Below are 18,016 nucleotides of genomic sequence, written 5' to 3' on the forward strand. Positions count from 1 at the left end.
TTGTCGAACTTCCTCGACAACACTCTCTTACGTATTTCATTATTTAATTGTATACATATTACACTACAATCCTTCCCTTCTAAATAAAATTTTTTTACTGCAAACAAAAATCAAATACAAAATAATATCGTGCAATAAAAACGTAATAAAATACCTGAATAAACACTATTAATAAACATGAAATTTACAATGTCTACGTCAACATGCCAGCCAACCTTCAAAACAATTCAAAAAGTAATCATGTCAAATATGATTTACAACAAGTAATAAACTTATTTAATTTGTTTTTTTTTTTTGTAACTAAACCAACTTTAACATATGTATGTAAGTATGTAGCAACTATTTTTGTTTCTTCGATAATGATTTAGCAAAAATTTGCTTGTACAAACTTATGTCAAATTCTATTAAAAATTTGAATTTTGATGAATATAAAAATTACTACGAGTTCATTTCAAATTATTGCTAAACCTTGAGAAGAAGTTTTACTTTACTGTGATTTATTGAAAGAAAATTAAATTATTGGCATAAGCTAGTAAATTAAATACGTATAATAACGATTGCAAATATATTTTCATAAATAAGTTTTATTTTAAATAATAAATAAACTTTAATGCAATATTGTTCCAAAGCCTTTATTATACCAAAATAAATTAAATTTAGTTTATATAATGGAGTCAAACTTGGTTTATTCATTAAATTTCAAAAAGGAAAAATTAATTATAAATTTTTTTAAGGATATACATTAGGGTGGCCCTTAATAAACGAAAGTTGGATTTTGGCCATTCTCACCCCCCAGTTTGGAAAATCATTCTGAAAAAATTTTAGATAAATCGTTTGGCCAAATAATTGGTTTTTCTCGAAAATTTTAAAATTTAAATCGCAGGTACGGAAAAAACTATAACAGATATTTTCATAATTTTTTTCACATTTTTATTCCCTATTATATTCTCAATAAATCACAATGAGATGATCAAATTCTGAAATTTGTTTAACAAAATTTTTAAAAATTTGAAAATGGAGTTTTGAAACTGCCATTAAAAGAAATATTTTTTTTGGTCATACCTGCGAATTGGTTAACGGTATCCTACGAAGACAAAAAGTCATATACAAGTAAATATGGATATATTTTAAGTAAAAATTAGCTTTTATTTTAATATTTATCAAAATATGTTAATTTTGTTCCTACATTTCTTGTTCTAGTTGCTTGAGACACGTTAATGGGCTGGCGAATTTTTAATAACTTTAACATTTTTTGACCAATTTCTGTTTTTTATGTCTCATTAGAACGACAATTACGTACACATTTCTATTCTTTTAAATTAAATTGCAAAAGTAATTTTTTAATGGAAAAATTTTTACAGAAACTGAAAAAAATGCATTTTTCCCCTTGTAAATGCATCTCAAAACTTCAGAGGGCTTAGGGTTAAGACGTGCCTTAACCCCAACCGATTTACCTAAAATTGTTTCAGGATGATTTTTTTACTAATGTTCACCAAACTGGTGGGTGAGAATGGCCAAAATCCAACATTCGCGTATTAAGGGCTACATTGACATTTGGGAGCAACTTTAATGACAATAGAGTCATTAAATTAAATAACAGAGTTGAAATGATAAATATTGGAAGAACTCTAGTATCAGGATAACTTGCGCTTATTATTCAGGTAAGTCATCACCATATTAGTCATTAAAAACATATCTTCAGATATATATTACTTATGGAAAAATAATTATTTAAATTTCAAAACGAGACATACATATGTATGTTAATCTATTTAATTCACATAGAGAAATATACATAGAGAGGAGACACTCCGATTTGGCAAACAGAAATACAACAAATCATATGTATGATACAACAACAAAATACTTTGAATAGCCTGTAATTTGTTGTTGCAAGAGTTAGGTTTTTGACAACAGACTTAGATTTTTTACAAATACATCGCGTCACTATATTACCCTATGCTAATTCTTTTTATTTTTGATTAAAAATTTATTTGATTTTATATATGTATTTCTTCAATTATTATTAAAAGTATTTGAATGACGAATATTGTATGATGTTTATTTATTTAATTACTTCATGACATTACTGGGGTAACAGAAAACGACAAAAATTGCAAACAAACTCATTAGAGCGTACCACCTTACAAGCAAAAAAAAGGGGCGACGTACACCTACTAGTATAATGTATTTTTGTAATCAGTTACGAACAATTTTTTTTATTTATTTATTTTTTTGCAAACGTTGACGTCGCCTTCTTAATTTGTTTGTTATAACTTTGTCATTTACAGTCGGATCTTAATGTATGATACATCAATGTTTTTGTCTCGAGAAAACCAATGTTTTGTCAAGTATAGACAGGGGGTTAACCACCGCTGGAGTATAAGTATCATTAACGAAATATACCTAAACAAATTCTACGTACACCCCCTCATATAATGTAATTTTGCAAGGGAGTTTCGATTTTTTTTTACATTTTTCGTTATAACTTTGCCATTTACAATGTGAAAACTTTAAAATATATTTAAAGATATATTGAACTCCTAAACGTTTATGAATACAATTTTATAAAATTTTGTTTAACAAATGTTTATAAGCCGTTTACGGCCGTTAATCTTTTAATTCAACTTAATCGAACAAAAAAATAATCCATAATTTTTTGGTTTCTACACTAATCTCTAATCTTCTAAATATGACTAATAAAATTCTTGTTATCATCTAAACTAATATCTTACAAAACATTCTTACTATTTATTATATCTCAAACATATATATACGTTTTTCTACAACCTATACTTGACCATAGCATTTAAAATATATTTTTTGACTCTTTATCTCAATTTACTAGATATTGAAAGTAGTTTGTCAAGTGTCGCCAAAAATGAAACTACTCAATCTACTGTAATCATAATATTATATGACTGTAATTTGTTATAATAAAAAGTATTTTTCAAATACTCCCACATACATACATACATACATATACGGAAAGTCAACATGAATAATTTATTTAAATTTATTGTTATGCGTGAGTTTGTGTTTGTATAAATGTCCTTTCGCTTTCAGTAGTACACTTGCTCTCCCTCACACCGGGGTCTGTGTCTTCAGTTTCACTTTATATGATCATAAATAATTGTATAATAATGACCTTTTCTCAAAAATATTTTTGATGTGTAAAATTTATAGAAAATTTTATAAAATTTATTGCCATAATTAATCACATATGTATGTATGACGACCAGGAATACATTCATAGATATATGAATAAGTAAATGTGAATGTATGTATATTTTAGATACTAACTTCTATTGGCTTGCATCTCACTCCTGTGCACACGTTTATAATCAAATACATATATTTATTCACATTGAAATGTAGGAGAGTGAAAAGGACACGTACATGCATAAAGTACTAAAAGGAATGTGGTAATAAAGATAAAATACTATTATGAATTTCATATTATTGTTTGATAGATTATATGTGTTTTTCATACTATCAATGGTTTGCTTTTATTTTTTTTTATTATTATTAGTTAGTTAGTTTCTGCTGATGCATATACACCTGAAAGCAATGTTATAAATAATGATTATTACTACAATTTGTATGAAGATTTTGTAGAGCGATTGTTGTATATTGTGGTTTCATTGGAAAACCTTAAAGTGTGGTAATTGTCTGACTTATGTCAACGGAACTAAATATTAAGGATTTTACATTATAATAAATATTCTCTTGTATATATCTAAAGTCTGACTATATTTACAAAGTTATTGTTAATAGTGGAGTGAAACACATAAATTGAAATTTAAATATTTTAACTTACTAATATCTAATATACATATATGAGGAAAATCAAATATTTTGGGGAATTTGACTATAAATATTTTTCAAAATTTGTTTCCTGCTTCGTTAAAAATATACGAATTAATAACATAGGGCAACAAAATCGAAAAAAATTTAGAGGCTTTTCAAACCACTACACAATTTTGATTTATTGTGGTTCCAGTAGTACAAATATGGTCCAAATTTTAAATTCTAGGGAGAGGTTTTTTTTAAAAAAATTGTTTAAGTAATATTGTGAATTTTTTTAGACATTTCTTCACATAATTAGTGATTACTCAAAAACGGTTAGTCCGATATTATTAAGGTAAACTAAAAAAATTGGATTTTACATAACTTTTAACCTTTATATTTTTTAGGTGAAAATAGCAATTTTTATGTTTAAAAAAATTTAAAACGACAGAAATTATTCGGATTTATTGCTTTATCGCAAAGCCACATATAATAGTAACAAAATGAGATAACGATCATAAAAATCGATTGATTCATTTCGAATTTATTCACAATTAAGTGAATTCGCTCATTTTACATTTTACATCAGCTTACATTTTACATGTGTTTTGTTATTGTAACAAAAATAAAACACATGTAAAATTTCTACTTAAAGTACACGCTTGTAAGTACATACAATTTTGTGAAAATGAGCGAACTGACTTAATTGTGAATAAATTCGAAAAGAATCCATCGATTTTTATGATCGATATCCGAAACAGCCGAATCATGACAATATTGTGAGTCCTTAAGTTATCTAAGCTTCAATGGAATTTTCGTATCAAGCCACATGAAAGCGGGATTTGTCTTAAAGCTAATTTTTTAGAAGTTGGTCCCAGTAGCTCTAGAATTTGTATAACCCGAACCTCTTGAGATTCTTTGGTAAAATTCATACAACCCGTTCTGAGGAACAATAAAATAAATTAAACTGAAGAAGAATTCAACGTGAAATGTTGCTGTGTTATTCTTAGGATACTGTTTAATAACGATGAATAATAAAAATGGAAGATATGATATAATTGGATGGATATGTTAGTCTTATTATTTTCAACAGAATTTTTATCATGTTTGTTACGAATGTAACAAACGTTAAATGGATCCAAGAATCTTTAGCTAGATTCATCAACTGCTTCCCGGAACTAGTTCCAAATATGTCAATTTCGATTAAAAAACATTAATGGAGGAACTAGTTCTATAACCGTTCATAGAAAGGTTTGTTAGTTATTTATCGCTTCCATAAAACTAATTCCAGAATCTTTCCATGGAAGGAATACGAGATTCGTGACTTGTTCCGAAGGTAACAATTTCAAACAAATATTATTAGTCTCAATGCCAAACTAGAAATAAAAGAGAAAGAACGGTAACAGTTTTAAAATCAACCACAATTAGTCCCTCACTAAATCATTAAAACACAAGTATGGAAGCAAGTAGAGAAAATATAGTCGGTCAAGACCATATGATACCCTAACCAATCTAATTATGGACCAATCGTCATAAAATTAGGTGGCATGACTTATATATGAATGAAACTTATTTGTGTTAAATTTTATTTGAATACCAACATTTTGAAGAACTTATTTTTGCTGAATTTGGTTTGGATATCTATATAACTAAGATAGTTATGATATCTTCTATTTTCATGTAGGTCAATGGTATGGGGGCTATGAGAAATACTAGGCCTATTCTAACCAAATTTAATAGAGTTCCTTGGGGAAATATAAGAGCTTGTACCAATTTTCGAATAACCTTTGAAATTGCGACCTGTAGTTTGATTACAAGGTTTACATGAACGGACAGACGGACGGGCATCGCTTAATCGACTCAGAAAGCGATCGTGAGTAGATTGATATACTTTCTGAAAGCTTTAAATTACTTATGTCAAAATTTACATTAATATCTTTATAAATAAATTATTTATTGACAACAAAATGTTTGTCTGCTATATGGGTTATATGGGGATTCATAATGTATCCTTTATGAACCGATCCTCACAAAAGTTGGTAGAAAGATTTAGGTTCATATAAAACCATTTGCATATTTGCAATACCAAACAAATCCTATCAACAGAGATTATTTCTTTTCGTTAGGGCCCTATCGTGTTTTCACAGACAGCCGTACAGATCGACAGACATATCTGGATCTTCTTAGAATCCTACGAAGACCTAGAATGTATATATGATCATGTGGGTCTGCGACAAATATTTTGATATATTATAAAAGCAATGACTCAATCAATATATATACCTCCATCTTTTTTATGGTGGGTATAAAGAAAAAATAATAAAGGTCATAATAAACTATACAGTGCAGTGATTTATTTTTTATAACTAAATATAAATCATAATTTTGGTATTTTGATTCTAAGGACAAGCTATTTTCGATCGCTGGTATTTTATAATTCAAGCTGTTGTTAAATATGCTGTCAATAATCTTGGCATAAGATGTTATAAGATATTGAAAAGTGTCTGTAAAATTGTACAGAACAATTACTTATAATACTTATATTTATATACTTACTAAAATGCTTAAAATGGATTTATCTTTATTTCCGTAACTATTTATACCCTACACCACCATAGTGGGGAGGGTATTATGCGTTTGTGCAGATGTTTGTAACGCCCAAAAATATTAGTCTAACACCCACCTTAAAGTATACCGATCGACTTAGAAACACTTTCTGAGTCGATTAAGCGATGTCCGTCCGTCCGTCCGTCCGTCTGGTTGGCTGGCTGGCTGGCTGTCCATGTAAACCTTGTGCGCAGAGTACAGGTCGCAATTTTGAAGATATTTCGATCAAATTTGGTACACATTATTTTTTCGGCTCAAGGACCAAGCCGATTGAAACTGGCTGAAATCGGTCCATTATTTCACCTAGCCCCCATACAAATGTCCTCCCGAAATTGGACTTTATCGGTCATAAATGTTTAATTTATATATGTATCTCCACAAATTCCGCTCCAAATAAGTTTTATATACACAAAATTCATGTCACCAAATTTTGTTACGATCGGTCCATAATTAGTCATAGCTCCCATATAGACCCGCTTCCGAAAATCACTTTAACGTGCATAAATCGCTTAAAAATGTTGGTAAACACACAAAATTCAACATAGTTAACTTTAATATAGACATAAATCACACGTCCTAATTTCATGGTGATCGGTCCATAATTGGTCATAGCCCCCATATAACCCCACTTCCGAAAATCACTCAAAAATATAAATTATTGAAATTTTAAAAGTAAATTTTTTTTGCTCTTTTACTTAGTGTAGGGTATTATATGGTCGGGCTTGACCGACCATACTTTCTTACTTGTTTTCTATTATTTTTACTTACTTATGTACACACGAATTACTACATGCATTACATTGACTGTCAGTTGTACATTTCTCTTTAATTTCCTCCAACCTAATGCTGTATTTCAAGTGTCAGAAAGGTGATAAAAATATATACATCAAACGAACTGCACGTCTCTTGCAAAAGCCTAGAAATTATATGTAATAAATGTTGTTAATAACAGCTACATATACATACATATAAAAAAAATTAAAATGAAATAAAACAAAGCAAAGCAAATGTCAGAAATAGAAAATAGCACAAAACAAACTGAAAAAAATATATGTATAAGCAAATTGTATAGTAAATAAAAAGCAGCTAAAGTTATTAACTTCAGGTGTGAAAGAAGTGCCAAACATAATAAAAACTCAAATCAACCAACATTAAAATTAGAAAACAAATATGACATGAAATGTTGGCAGCACAACTCAAAGAAATAAAATTGCTTTCGATTCACACAGACACTCTAGCAAACATAACATCCCAGCAGCTCTAGGAGACTGTCCCGAACTAGTGATTTTATCCATCATTTAGGGTGAGAACTAGTTACTTCAATATCTACGTGCCTAGTTATTTTAGCACGTGCATGTCCTAAGGCGGGAGTGAATTGATACTCTTTGATTACAATAAGACTGGCCGATAGATGATCCAAAGTAGTCAATGCATTGGATTCACCACCTATCTGGGTACTTGATCAGCTACATAACACGTACGGGTGCTAATTGACCACAAATAGTCATCTAAAAAGACATATAACAGACAGTCCACTAAACGTTTGCTTGTAAACAAACCTTCCACCGAAAACTTTCCAATAGATTGCTTCTGGTGGCTAAAATAACTACTTTCTAAAGAGCAGTACAAAATAAAGGTTTAAAGTGACTTCACCATAGGTTACTAAGACACACTAAAGTGACTATTGACTTCACGCTATGTTACATGGGATATCCGTATACTTAAGTAAAAATAAAAATAAACTGTATGAGAATTATATCAACACAATTTGTATAAAACCAGTTTGTACGAATTATTCACAAAACGTTTAAAGTGACTATACTCTAGATTACATAGAGGCACTTATGTGGCAATTGTCTTTAAGCTAGATTACCTGGGATGTATAAAGTAAAACATTGGCTTCTCTCTGCACTACAAAGAGCACATACATACGTGTCAAATGACCCAAAATATATATGTTGGAGTTAGCCAAGTGATAATACATTAGTGACAATTACTCTCTATAAGGGATACATCGACTACTTGCTTAACTGCTGGGATGACTGTAACAACCAAGTAATGTAGTTTACACTAGTATAATGTATATTTATAGAAACAAAACAAATCAAGTGCCGAGAATAATCAAAATAATATTTATTTTAAGACTTCTTGTCAGGGAATGTTTTGTTTTAAATTGCACATGTTCACCAGTGTGGGTGCGTGTGGGTATATTTGAATACACAAATATATAATTTATGATGTTTATGTAAATAGTCAAAGGGGTGAATCGTCTAGTATGGTCTCTTAAAGTAAAAAAATAAATAAAATTTATGTACATATGTATATAAAGACATTTATTATAAAAGGATTATGACATTGATTTACAAATAACAATTGTCATTTAATTAGGATGGAATTTATGCTTTCATTATTTATTGTACAATTATTGTTTTGCTACATTTTACATAATTTTTATCTTAATTCAAGTTCTCATACATGAAGCATTAGTTTTTCTTAAAGTAGCGCTTTGATATATTTTAGAATTCGGAAGAACTTGTTGTGATAATTTATATATTTTAACTATGCAATTTTCTTTTATAAATAATATAGTTTTCATTGTTCCCACCACCATAATGGGGAGGGTATAATGCGTTTATGCTCATGTTTGTAACGTCCAAAAGTATTAGTCTTATTAGTCAGAATCACTTTCATCGATTTAACGATGTCCGTCAGTCTGGCTGGCCATGTAAACCTTGTTGCACATTTTGAAGATATTTCCATTAAATTTGGGACATAAAATTTTTTCGGCCATAGGATAAAGCCTATTGAAACCGGCAGAAATCACTTTAACCAGTACAAATCTCCTAAAAACGTTGGTATACACATAGAAATTAACAGAAATCACTTTCATATAGACATAAATCACATGACCTAATTTCATCGGTGCATTATTAGCCTCTTCGATCCTATTCCGAAAATCATTTATGAAAATAAATTATTGAAATTTTAAAAGAAAAATGTATTTGGTCAGTACTTAATGCAGCGTATTATCGCCCGACCATTCTTTCCTGCTTGTTTTATTCTTTAATTTTAGTTTATTAGTACGCTCATTTGCTGCAACATTGTCATAATTAAAAAAAAAACCCAAATAAATGAATTACCAAAGTCTTGTGAACTAGCTTTTAAAATTAAATGCAGGATCGCCATAGGAGCATTTTGTCCTAATTTCACAAATTATAGTCTATTACTTCTAGCAACGTTTTGTTTTAGTTGTTTGTAGCAGTTTGTGTGTTCAAGATCGTTAAGTTATCTAGAAAAGTGACATATTTTGTTATTTTCCTTAAAAGATTAAAATAATAAAAATGTGTCTCCTGAAAAAATAAAATTTATTGAGTTATGAAGACGCATAGAGGGATGAGTTTATACATTTTTGTGCAAACATTATAATGAGTGATGGTAGAGCATTGAGATTTGGCACCGAGAATAACATGGACCAAATAAAGAAAAAAATTAAATTTGATCAAAAGCGTCCTAGTGCAACGCCCACTGCCCATACAATCCAAATCGATTTTTTCGCACAAAATTTTTCCTATTCAAGCAAAAGTCTAGAAATTTGGTGCATACATTTTATGAAACAAAATGTTTCAATAAAATCGCCCATGACCACCGCCCATGAATTGATAAGATATTTTTTTGATATTTCGTTTATCATACGACAAACAATTTTAAGTCCAGAACTAATTTTTTTCATCGAAACAGGAAAGTCCCACCTTGCATAGAAAACAACAGTTTGGGGGAAATAGGGCTGTTTTAATTTTTTAAATGAAAAATCAAAAATAAAATAATTTTTAGAGGCTTACAGATTTGAGCATATTCTTCAAATATTATAAATGTAAATGGTGTTATCAAGAAAATTGTACATATACAAACCATTGAATTGCGTGAAAATTAAAATAAATTTTTGCTTAAAACCCCTTCATGGACTTTACTTAATTTTTTTAAAAATAAAATACAATTTTTCTTAAAACTATAAGTTAAAATTTTATCTTTAAACATTTCTCAACAAAACTGCATCATTTGATTTTTTAAATTGCATGGACGAAAAATAAAATCCCCATGTGCGGCGCACTGTGGTTCAAGAGCGGCAGTAATTAACTTTTTTCATGTCTTTTGATCTACCTGATTTTTCTATCTGATATCTTAATTACTTTTTTGTCCAGAGACATTCAAAGTTGACCTAAGTGAATTCGTTTGAAATTACCGTATTATATATGGTACCTTTTATAGCTTCTATTTTATACAATTGGATCTCTTCTCTTCAACCAATGGAGATAACCTACACGTGTAAGCGTATTTATAGATCTTCTCAAGGACTATTTATTTTTTCAGCTCATTCGGAACATAAATGGTTTTTTGGCGAATTTCTTAAAAATTTAAGAGGTCTATGTACTGGGCCCCATTAAGCCTAGGAAGCTGATCAACTGAAAATCAACTATCAACGAAAAAGTAAACATATACATATTATACATCAATGTTTAGGAAATTATGCCCGCTTTAAAAAAATGTACACAATTTTTAAGAATTCAAAAAATTATAGAACAGTTTTTTTAGAAAATTTTAATTTTTAAAATGCAATCAAAGTTTTGTTTATGCATCGTTTTTAATGACATTTTACATTGTTAATTCAGAAAATGATATTTCAAGAAAATAGGGAAATAATTGGATACGTTATTAGCAAAAAAGCAGACCAATGTAGGTAAAAAATAAAATTTTACTTTTCAGATGCGAATAACTCGTAAACTATAAGATTTTTGTAGATCTTGTCTAGTAGATTCCATATATATATACAAATCTATCAGTTCTAATCTGATCGCAAACAAACATTTGGCATAATTTTTAAATATAAAACTTAAACTTATCAACACTCTATAGCCATGGGAAATTTTATTAAAATCGGGATTTTTGTTTAGAAGTTACAGATTTATTTCCACTTTTATTCAGTTCCCCCACTGTGCGTTGCAGCAAATGAGCGATATGTAAATCATTATATGTTACTTGAGCGTATACTTAATAAAATAACAAAAAGTATACAAATTTAAATAAATCATACGTCACATATAAGTAATGAATTTAAAATAGCATTCATTGAAAGTTCAACAAATGTGTGTGTTTCTTGTGCATTTCTATGAAATATGACACAGTACAGCTAAGGTATTTTTAAATTAGTATTCCTAGTGAATCTAAATTAACCAAAATAGAACAATTTAAAATTTCAACGTTCTTCAAAACTACAAGACCAAAAATGTATTAGTATAGTATTTTCATATAATGGCACTTAGAGATCTCTTTGTAGCTTTTTGGAGATTTGACAATAAAACAATTTTTATTTTTTATATTCACCATCAAAAAGATGGGGGTATATTCAAATAGTCATTGCAGGAACACAAAAGCATTATGAAAATACTTACTGTTGCATTTAACACAGAGGTTATTAAAAATTCCAAATATTTATGTATTTAATATTAAAAAGAAACTTAAAATATTTTTGTATTATATATACTTAAATACCATTCACACATCTGCACACATCAGTTATTAAAAACAATTTATGCAATAACAGCAACAACAAAAAAAGAAAATAATTAAAATTTTTCATGAATAATGGCAACATTAAAAACTTTAAAAAGTCTGTGTGAAACAGAGGAAAAAAATTATAATGCGTACGTTATTCAAGGTTGATAATAAACGTGTATTTTGTTTTATTTATTAAAAGGGGTCTGAATAAAATATTAAATAACAAAAACCACCTTGTTGACTTTCACACAGAACAAAAATAAAACAAAAAAAAAACAAGCAAAAATTAAAACAGTTTTAAAACGCGGTGTGCTTTTAAACGTGAACAAATATTGAAATACTCCAAAAAAAGTGACAATGCTTAACGAACAATTTATAATGGAAAAAATTTATTGTTGGCTTAAGGTATTAGTGAATTCATATAGACATAATAACAGGAATTTTCTTTAAATGGATTCGAATCTCACCAATGAAATTTTAGTTTTTTAAATATGCTTAAGTTTTGCCAATTTTTTCATAAAATATGGTATAAATAAGTTATGGATTTTATATGTTATTATTCAATGCTTTATTTCCTTTTAAAAACTATCTACATTTAATTATGAAAGTTACGAAAATATTTGTCCTCTTATACAATTAAACATTAACCATTTTTTGTTGGAACACACTCGTTTAACACAGATTTATGTAAATTTTAATCTTTTGTTATTTTTTGTGAGCATAACTTTAATAATGAAAAAAAAAAGAAGAATATGTAATGAAAACAAGTTAAAATGTAAACGCTGAAAATTTTATGGCAACATAAAATTAAGCAAATACCTACAGGCAAATCACTTTCTAATTATACCCTAAATGCGCAACTAACACTTAATAATTACCCCCTTTGCTATCATTATATACAAAAATTACGAGCAAATGGGTTTTACATACCACCAAATACTGTATTCGTTTTATTATGGTTTTACATACATTTTTTCATTGCTATTTTTTAGTTTGACTCCCACACGATTGGTATTAAAAGCAACTAAGAAAAAAAATAATTGAAAAATATATGCAAATGTATATAAGTTTTTTTTATTATATGATAATATGACCATCAGACTTGACTTTTAACATTGTATGCGGTAAAAAAAATCTTTGCTCATAAACACACAATTCACATTTTCAACATTTCTATCAATTTCATGAAGTATGTATTCAGCAACACTTTTATATTTATAAATGCATTTAATGTGTAAATTAGAGATGAGCGGATCTCATGATTTTTCCAGAACGTCGTTCTTAGTGGACGTGAAGAATACATTAGGTATTATTTTCAGGTTTAAATGTGCACTCGTGTTAATCAAAATCTAATATTTACTGTTTCCAATAACATCTGTTAATAAAAAACATCGAAACAATCAAGAACTTAACCAAAAAACTGATATGTTACTTAACATTTCACATTAAACACTGTGTGAGAGAGATACACATATAACTACGTATTAACAGTATGTTAAAAAATGTGAAAGAATGACTTTAAAAACTTGTAAAAGAAAGACATTTAACAACTGAAATATATAAAACAACGATATTAACTTTCATAGCGTCAAATTTTGCCGATTTTGAAATTAAAATTGAATTTTTTTTATATTTTATGAATTTTATTTAATTTTAAATGTCAACAACTACGTTTGGTTTTTAGTAAAAAAATTTGCAAAAAAAATTATCTATAAAATTTTTTGCACTTAAGATCTTTGGGTCATAGTTGACCTGTAGGAAAAATCTTGAATTTTTGTTACGCACAATTAGGGTTTTTAATTTCCCGACCTTTTTTGATTCCCGGGAATCGGGAAATTATTTTCAACATTCACGGCTATTCCCGAGATTTATAATGATACTGTAAATTAGGTATATTATAGCCAAATTTTATATAAAAACTTAGTGTTATAAATATTATATATCAGAGCTTCGAATTAATTAATACAATTTGAGCTTAATTCACTAAAATCTTAATCCGTAATTAAAAAATGTCAGACCTTCATTTCATAAATCTTTTCCCAATATTTAATTTTTTAGATTCATTCAAAATACTTTGTTTAAACTGAATTAATTTTGAAGTTAATTAATAATAGAATTTATTCAAACTTTGAATGAATAAATTTTTGTTAATTTGAATTAAGTTAATATTTTATTCTTGATTCAGTTTTGTTTTTATCATTTACAAAATTAATTGAAAAAAATGTCTTAAGCCTTCTTGTAATAGATTTAAATTAAAGACAAATTTAATAATTTAATACATTTTTGAAGTTATTTTGTTAAGGATTTGAAGAAATTAGAATGATTCAATAAGAAATATATAAATAATTAATTCTGTTTTTAAATTTTCATACAAAACAACCCAAATAAATAATAATAATAAGTGGTTTATTATTGCAGAGATATAAGCAAAAAACTATAAAAAAAACATTTCACGTTTTTTTTGGGGACAAAAATTGAGTTCTAATTTGTTTTCTTTGTATTTTTGTCAGTTTTTAATTCCCGAGATTCCCGACTAAAAATCCCGGGAATCGGGTAGTGAAGAATTGGCAAAATTCCCGAGAAATTTGTACCGGGAATTGCCGGGAGAAAACCCTACGCATTTCTGGCTTATTCGCATAGACATGAGATTTAATAAAAATGCACTAGAAAATGTCTAACGGTGTCAAATCGCTAGATTTTGGTGGCCAGGCCAGTTCACATCACTTCCAAGTGGGATGACCATGCCCTAAAATTGCTCGTGCAGAATGTCCAATGTGGCATGAGCTGTGTGGCACGGAGTGTAATCCTATTGAAATCCCATGTCGTTGTTGACCATATCATCCAATTCAAGCCAACATTGGTAACCTTAGAACTATAGCGCTCGCCTTTGACATTGATGGAGTGGCCAAAGTTGTTCTCAAATAAATATAGACTGCTGACGTCGCCAGCCTAAAATTCACGCTAAACAGTATTTTATTCGGGATGTCGTAGACGCTGTTGTATCTGATGTGGATTTGTATCGTCCCAGATTTCACTATTCTACGCTAAATCAGTCGGTGAAGATTTAGCAAAACAAACTGAACAATTGACAGCCAATTCGACAGATGTGGCTTCAACAATATAACCGCTATCAACTGTCAAAGTTTCTTATTGGATGGATGACTAGGAATATTTTTCAAGTCAAAAATAGTAAAAGAGAAAAATATGTTCTTTTTAAATCCTTCTAGATTTTACTAATTTTTGAGAACGATAACTAAAATTAAAAAAAATAGTAAAAACAGTAAAATTAGTAAAAAAAAAAAATATTGTGCAAACGAACAAGCTTATTGCATATAAAGTTCTGTATGTGATAACCAATCTGTTTTCATAGACAACCGAATTTAATTCTGAATAATAGTTTTCTAAACTAAACAAACCTTATTAACAAAGAGTATTTGTGGAAAATTTCAGCCAGCTAGCTATTTTCATATGTACCCTATCGTGTTTGCAACAGATAACAGACGGACATAGCTAAATCGTGTTAGGTGTTTATAGGACAAGGCATATAGTATATACTACTTTTATGGATCTGCGAAGAATATTTCGAATTGTTAAAACGGAATTACAAAATCAGTATACCTCACTTTTTGGGTGGATTGGTACATATTTGTTTCAGCTCAGGGACAAAGCCTATTGAAGTTTGCTGTTATCGGTCCATTACTTCACCTAGCCCCCATACAAATGTCCTCCCGAAGTTGGACTTTATCGTTCATAATTGTTTAATTTATATAGGTATCTACACGAATTTTGTGTATAAACGGAAGTTATGTCACATAATTTCAAAAATCATTCCCAAAAATAAATTATTGGAATTTAAAAAAAAAATGGTTTTGCTCATTTATGTACTTTGTTTTTAAATTAAATATGCACTCTACTCCATTCACTCTAACCTAAAATATTTTTTTATGCTGTCATCACCCTAAAAATCTCTGTTGAAATCAAGATGATATTGCTTTTTTCACTTTACTATTTTATTTGTCCTAGTGTCGACTATTTTAAAATGTTTCTACTTTTCTTTTAGTTATATGTCATCTTGCATTTCTGTCCAACTACTGCCTGTCTGTTTATCTAACAATTCAGTCTCTAAGCCAGTGTTATGTGACCATTCAAATCATGGCATCATTTCACTTGCCATCTTGCCGAAAAATAAAACAAAAATAAGGAAAAACTTTATGCCCAAACTACAAACAAATTTAGAACAAAGCACACTAACTTTTCTCAAGTTCTAAATTAGTTCCCCAGTCGCGTTTGTTATAAACTTTTAACTTTATATTATTTATTTACCAGATAAGAGTAACGAAAACTTTTGCACATTTATACGAAATGTTATTGTTTTTGAGTTCTTTTTTTTCATTTTATTATTATTACTATTATTATTGCTCTCAGTTTGTTCTGCTTGCATGAAAATCAATTTGAAGGTGATTTGTGGAACAAAAAATTTTATGTTTCTAATTGCATAAATGTCAAAAGGAAATATTAATTAAGAAAATTTTGAACTAAAGGGTATATGGTGGTGATATTTTCTGTTTTAATTATTTGTATATGCAGAATAGTTTTTAAAGGAAAAGTGAAGATGTTTTAAAAATGTGTGATTTTAAAATCATATCTGTAGCATTTGCATTACAGATTTATACACTTTAACCAATTAGAGTACATTTCTTTCAAACTTATTGTGTATTAATTGGTAATTATTTAAATTGGTATGCATGGTTTTTCGATTTGGATAATATTCGATAAACACATACACCTTAAAGTCATTTACATTTTTTTTTTAATTTCGAAAAATTCGCAATATTAATTTTGAAAAAAATAAAAAAAAAAAATTTGTTATTGTGTATCTTTACATAGTCGTATGTTATGAAGTTGATGTCTGATTTTATTGATTTAAGATTCATTATTATGGCCTATTTAATAAATTGAATTTGTTGTTATTACATTTTTTTGTGATGAGAAGTCCTACATTTTATTTAATATTTCTTTATATTGAACATATTGAAATATTTTCAAAATAAATACTGGGTGTATGACTTAAAAATGAGAGTCTTTTAGCTTTTATTTCGAAACATTTGTACAGTGTAAATTTATTCAAAGTATTTGCCATTGCTATCAATGACCCTTTGCCATCTTTTTGGCAACATAAGGATTTCGAGCCAAAAGAACTGCTCATTTTATGAGGCCAAGAACGAATCAAGCCAATATCGTATACTCTGCTCCAAAGTGAATCGTACTCAGAGAGAGCGTTCTGCATCGATCGAAGCAAATAGTAGTCCGACCGAGCTAAATAATTTTTAACAGGTATTGCATGGCTAGGCGCATATTCTGGGCATTTTTTTTACTAATGCTCGCTTCAAAAGAACAAGTTGCTTTCGGTACAGATTCCCTGTGAAGGTCTGTTAAATTTTTCGCAGCTCATAATATATAGAACCGTTTTGTTCCACCAAATACAGAGCATTACCTTAGCGCTGGATATGGTGTCGATTCGGGTGGTTGACCAGGCTTCACATACTTTTCGGAATATCTTAATTGATCCATTTTTCAGGTATTGATTCGGTGCTTAAGTTATTTTCGGACATACCAAATTGTCTTTCAAGGTCTCTTGGCTTTAATTCTTATGGTACCAAATTTCCCTGCTTTTGCTTGAATCAAAACCGTTTTGAAATTACTGCTTGAGTAGCTATTAATTATTTCGCAAGATCTTATTGAGTTGGAGAATAATCTTCATCTAGTACTGCCTCCAATTCTTGGTCTTCAAACTTTTATGGCTAATCTGGGGATATGTGTCTTCCGTTTCAAAATCACCACTTCAGAACCACACAAACCATTTCTCGCACGTTGAAACCCATTGCAAACATTCAGCATAAGCTTTGGTGAGTAAACGGTGTGCTCCAGCGGCACTTTTTTTCAAATCAAAGAAGTAAAGCTAAACTTCCCGCATAAAGCACTATACTGTTCAATAACTAAGTGAGAATAAAAGACAGATATGAGCAAAATTTGCAAAAAAAAAAGTCAAAAATTGTAAGTCTTGAGT

At 28.9% G+C, this 18,016-nt stretch overlaps 1 protein-coding gene across 1 annotated transcript in view; it reads right to left on the reverse strand.

The window, feature by feature from the left end:
- LOC135953255 (piggyBac transposable element-derived protein 3-like) overlaps positions 1–17,520 on the reverse strand; it is a 102,931-nt gene extending 85,411 nt beyond the window's left edge. The window contains exon 1 of the mRNA XM_065503052.1: positions 17,444–17,520. Within this exon, the coding sequence (XP_065359124.1) occupies positions 17,444–17,520 (77 nt within the window). The remainder of the gene's footprint in view (positions 1–17,443) is intronic.
- Positions 17,521–18,016: the final 496 nt, after the last annotated feature.

Source organism: Calliphora vicina, chromosome 1 (genome assembly GCF_958450345.1).
Source record: "Calliphora vicina chromosome 1, idCalVici1.1, whole genome shotgun sequence".
Taxonomy (NCBI): Eukaryota; Metazoa; Arthropoda; class Insecta; order Diptera; family Calliphoridae; genus Calliphora; species Calliphora vicina.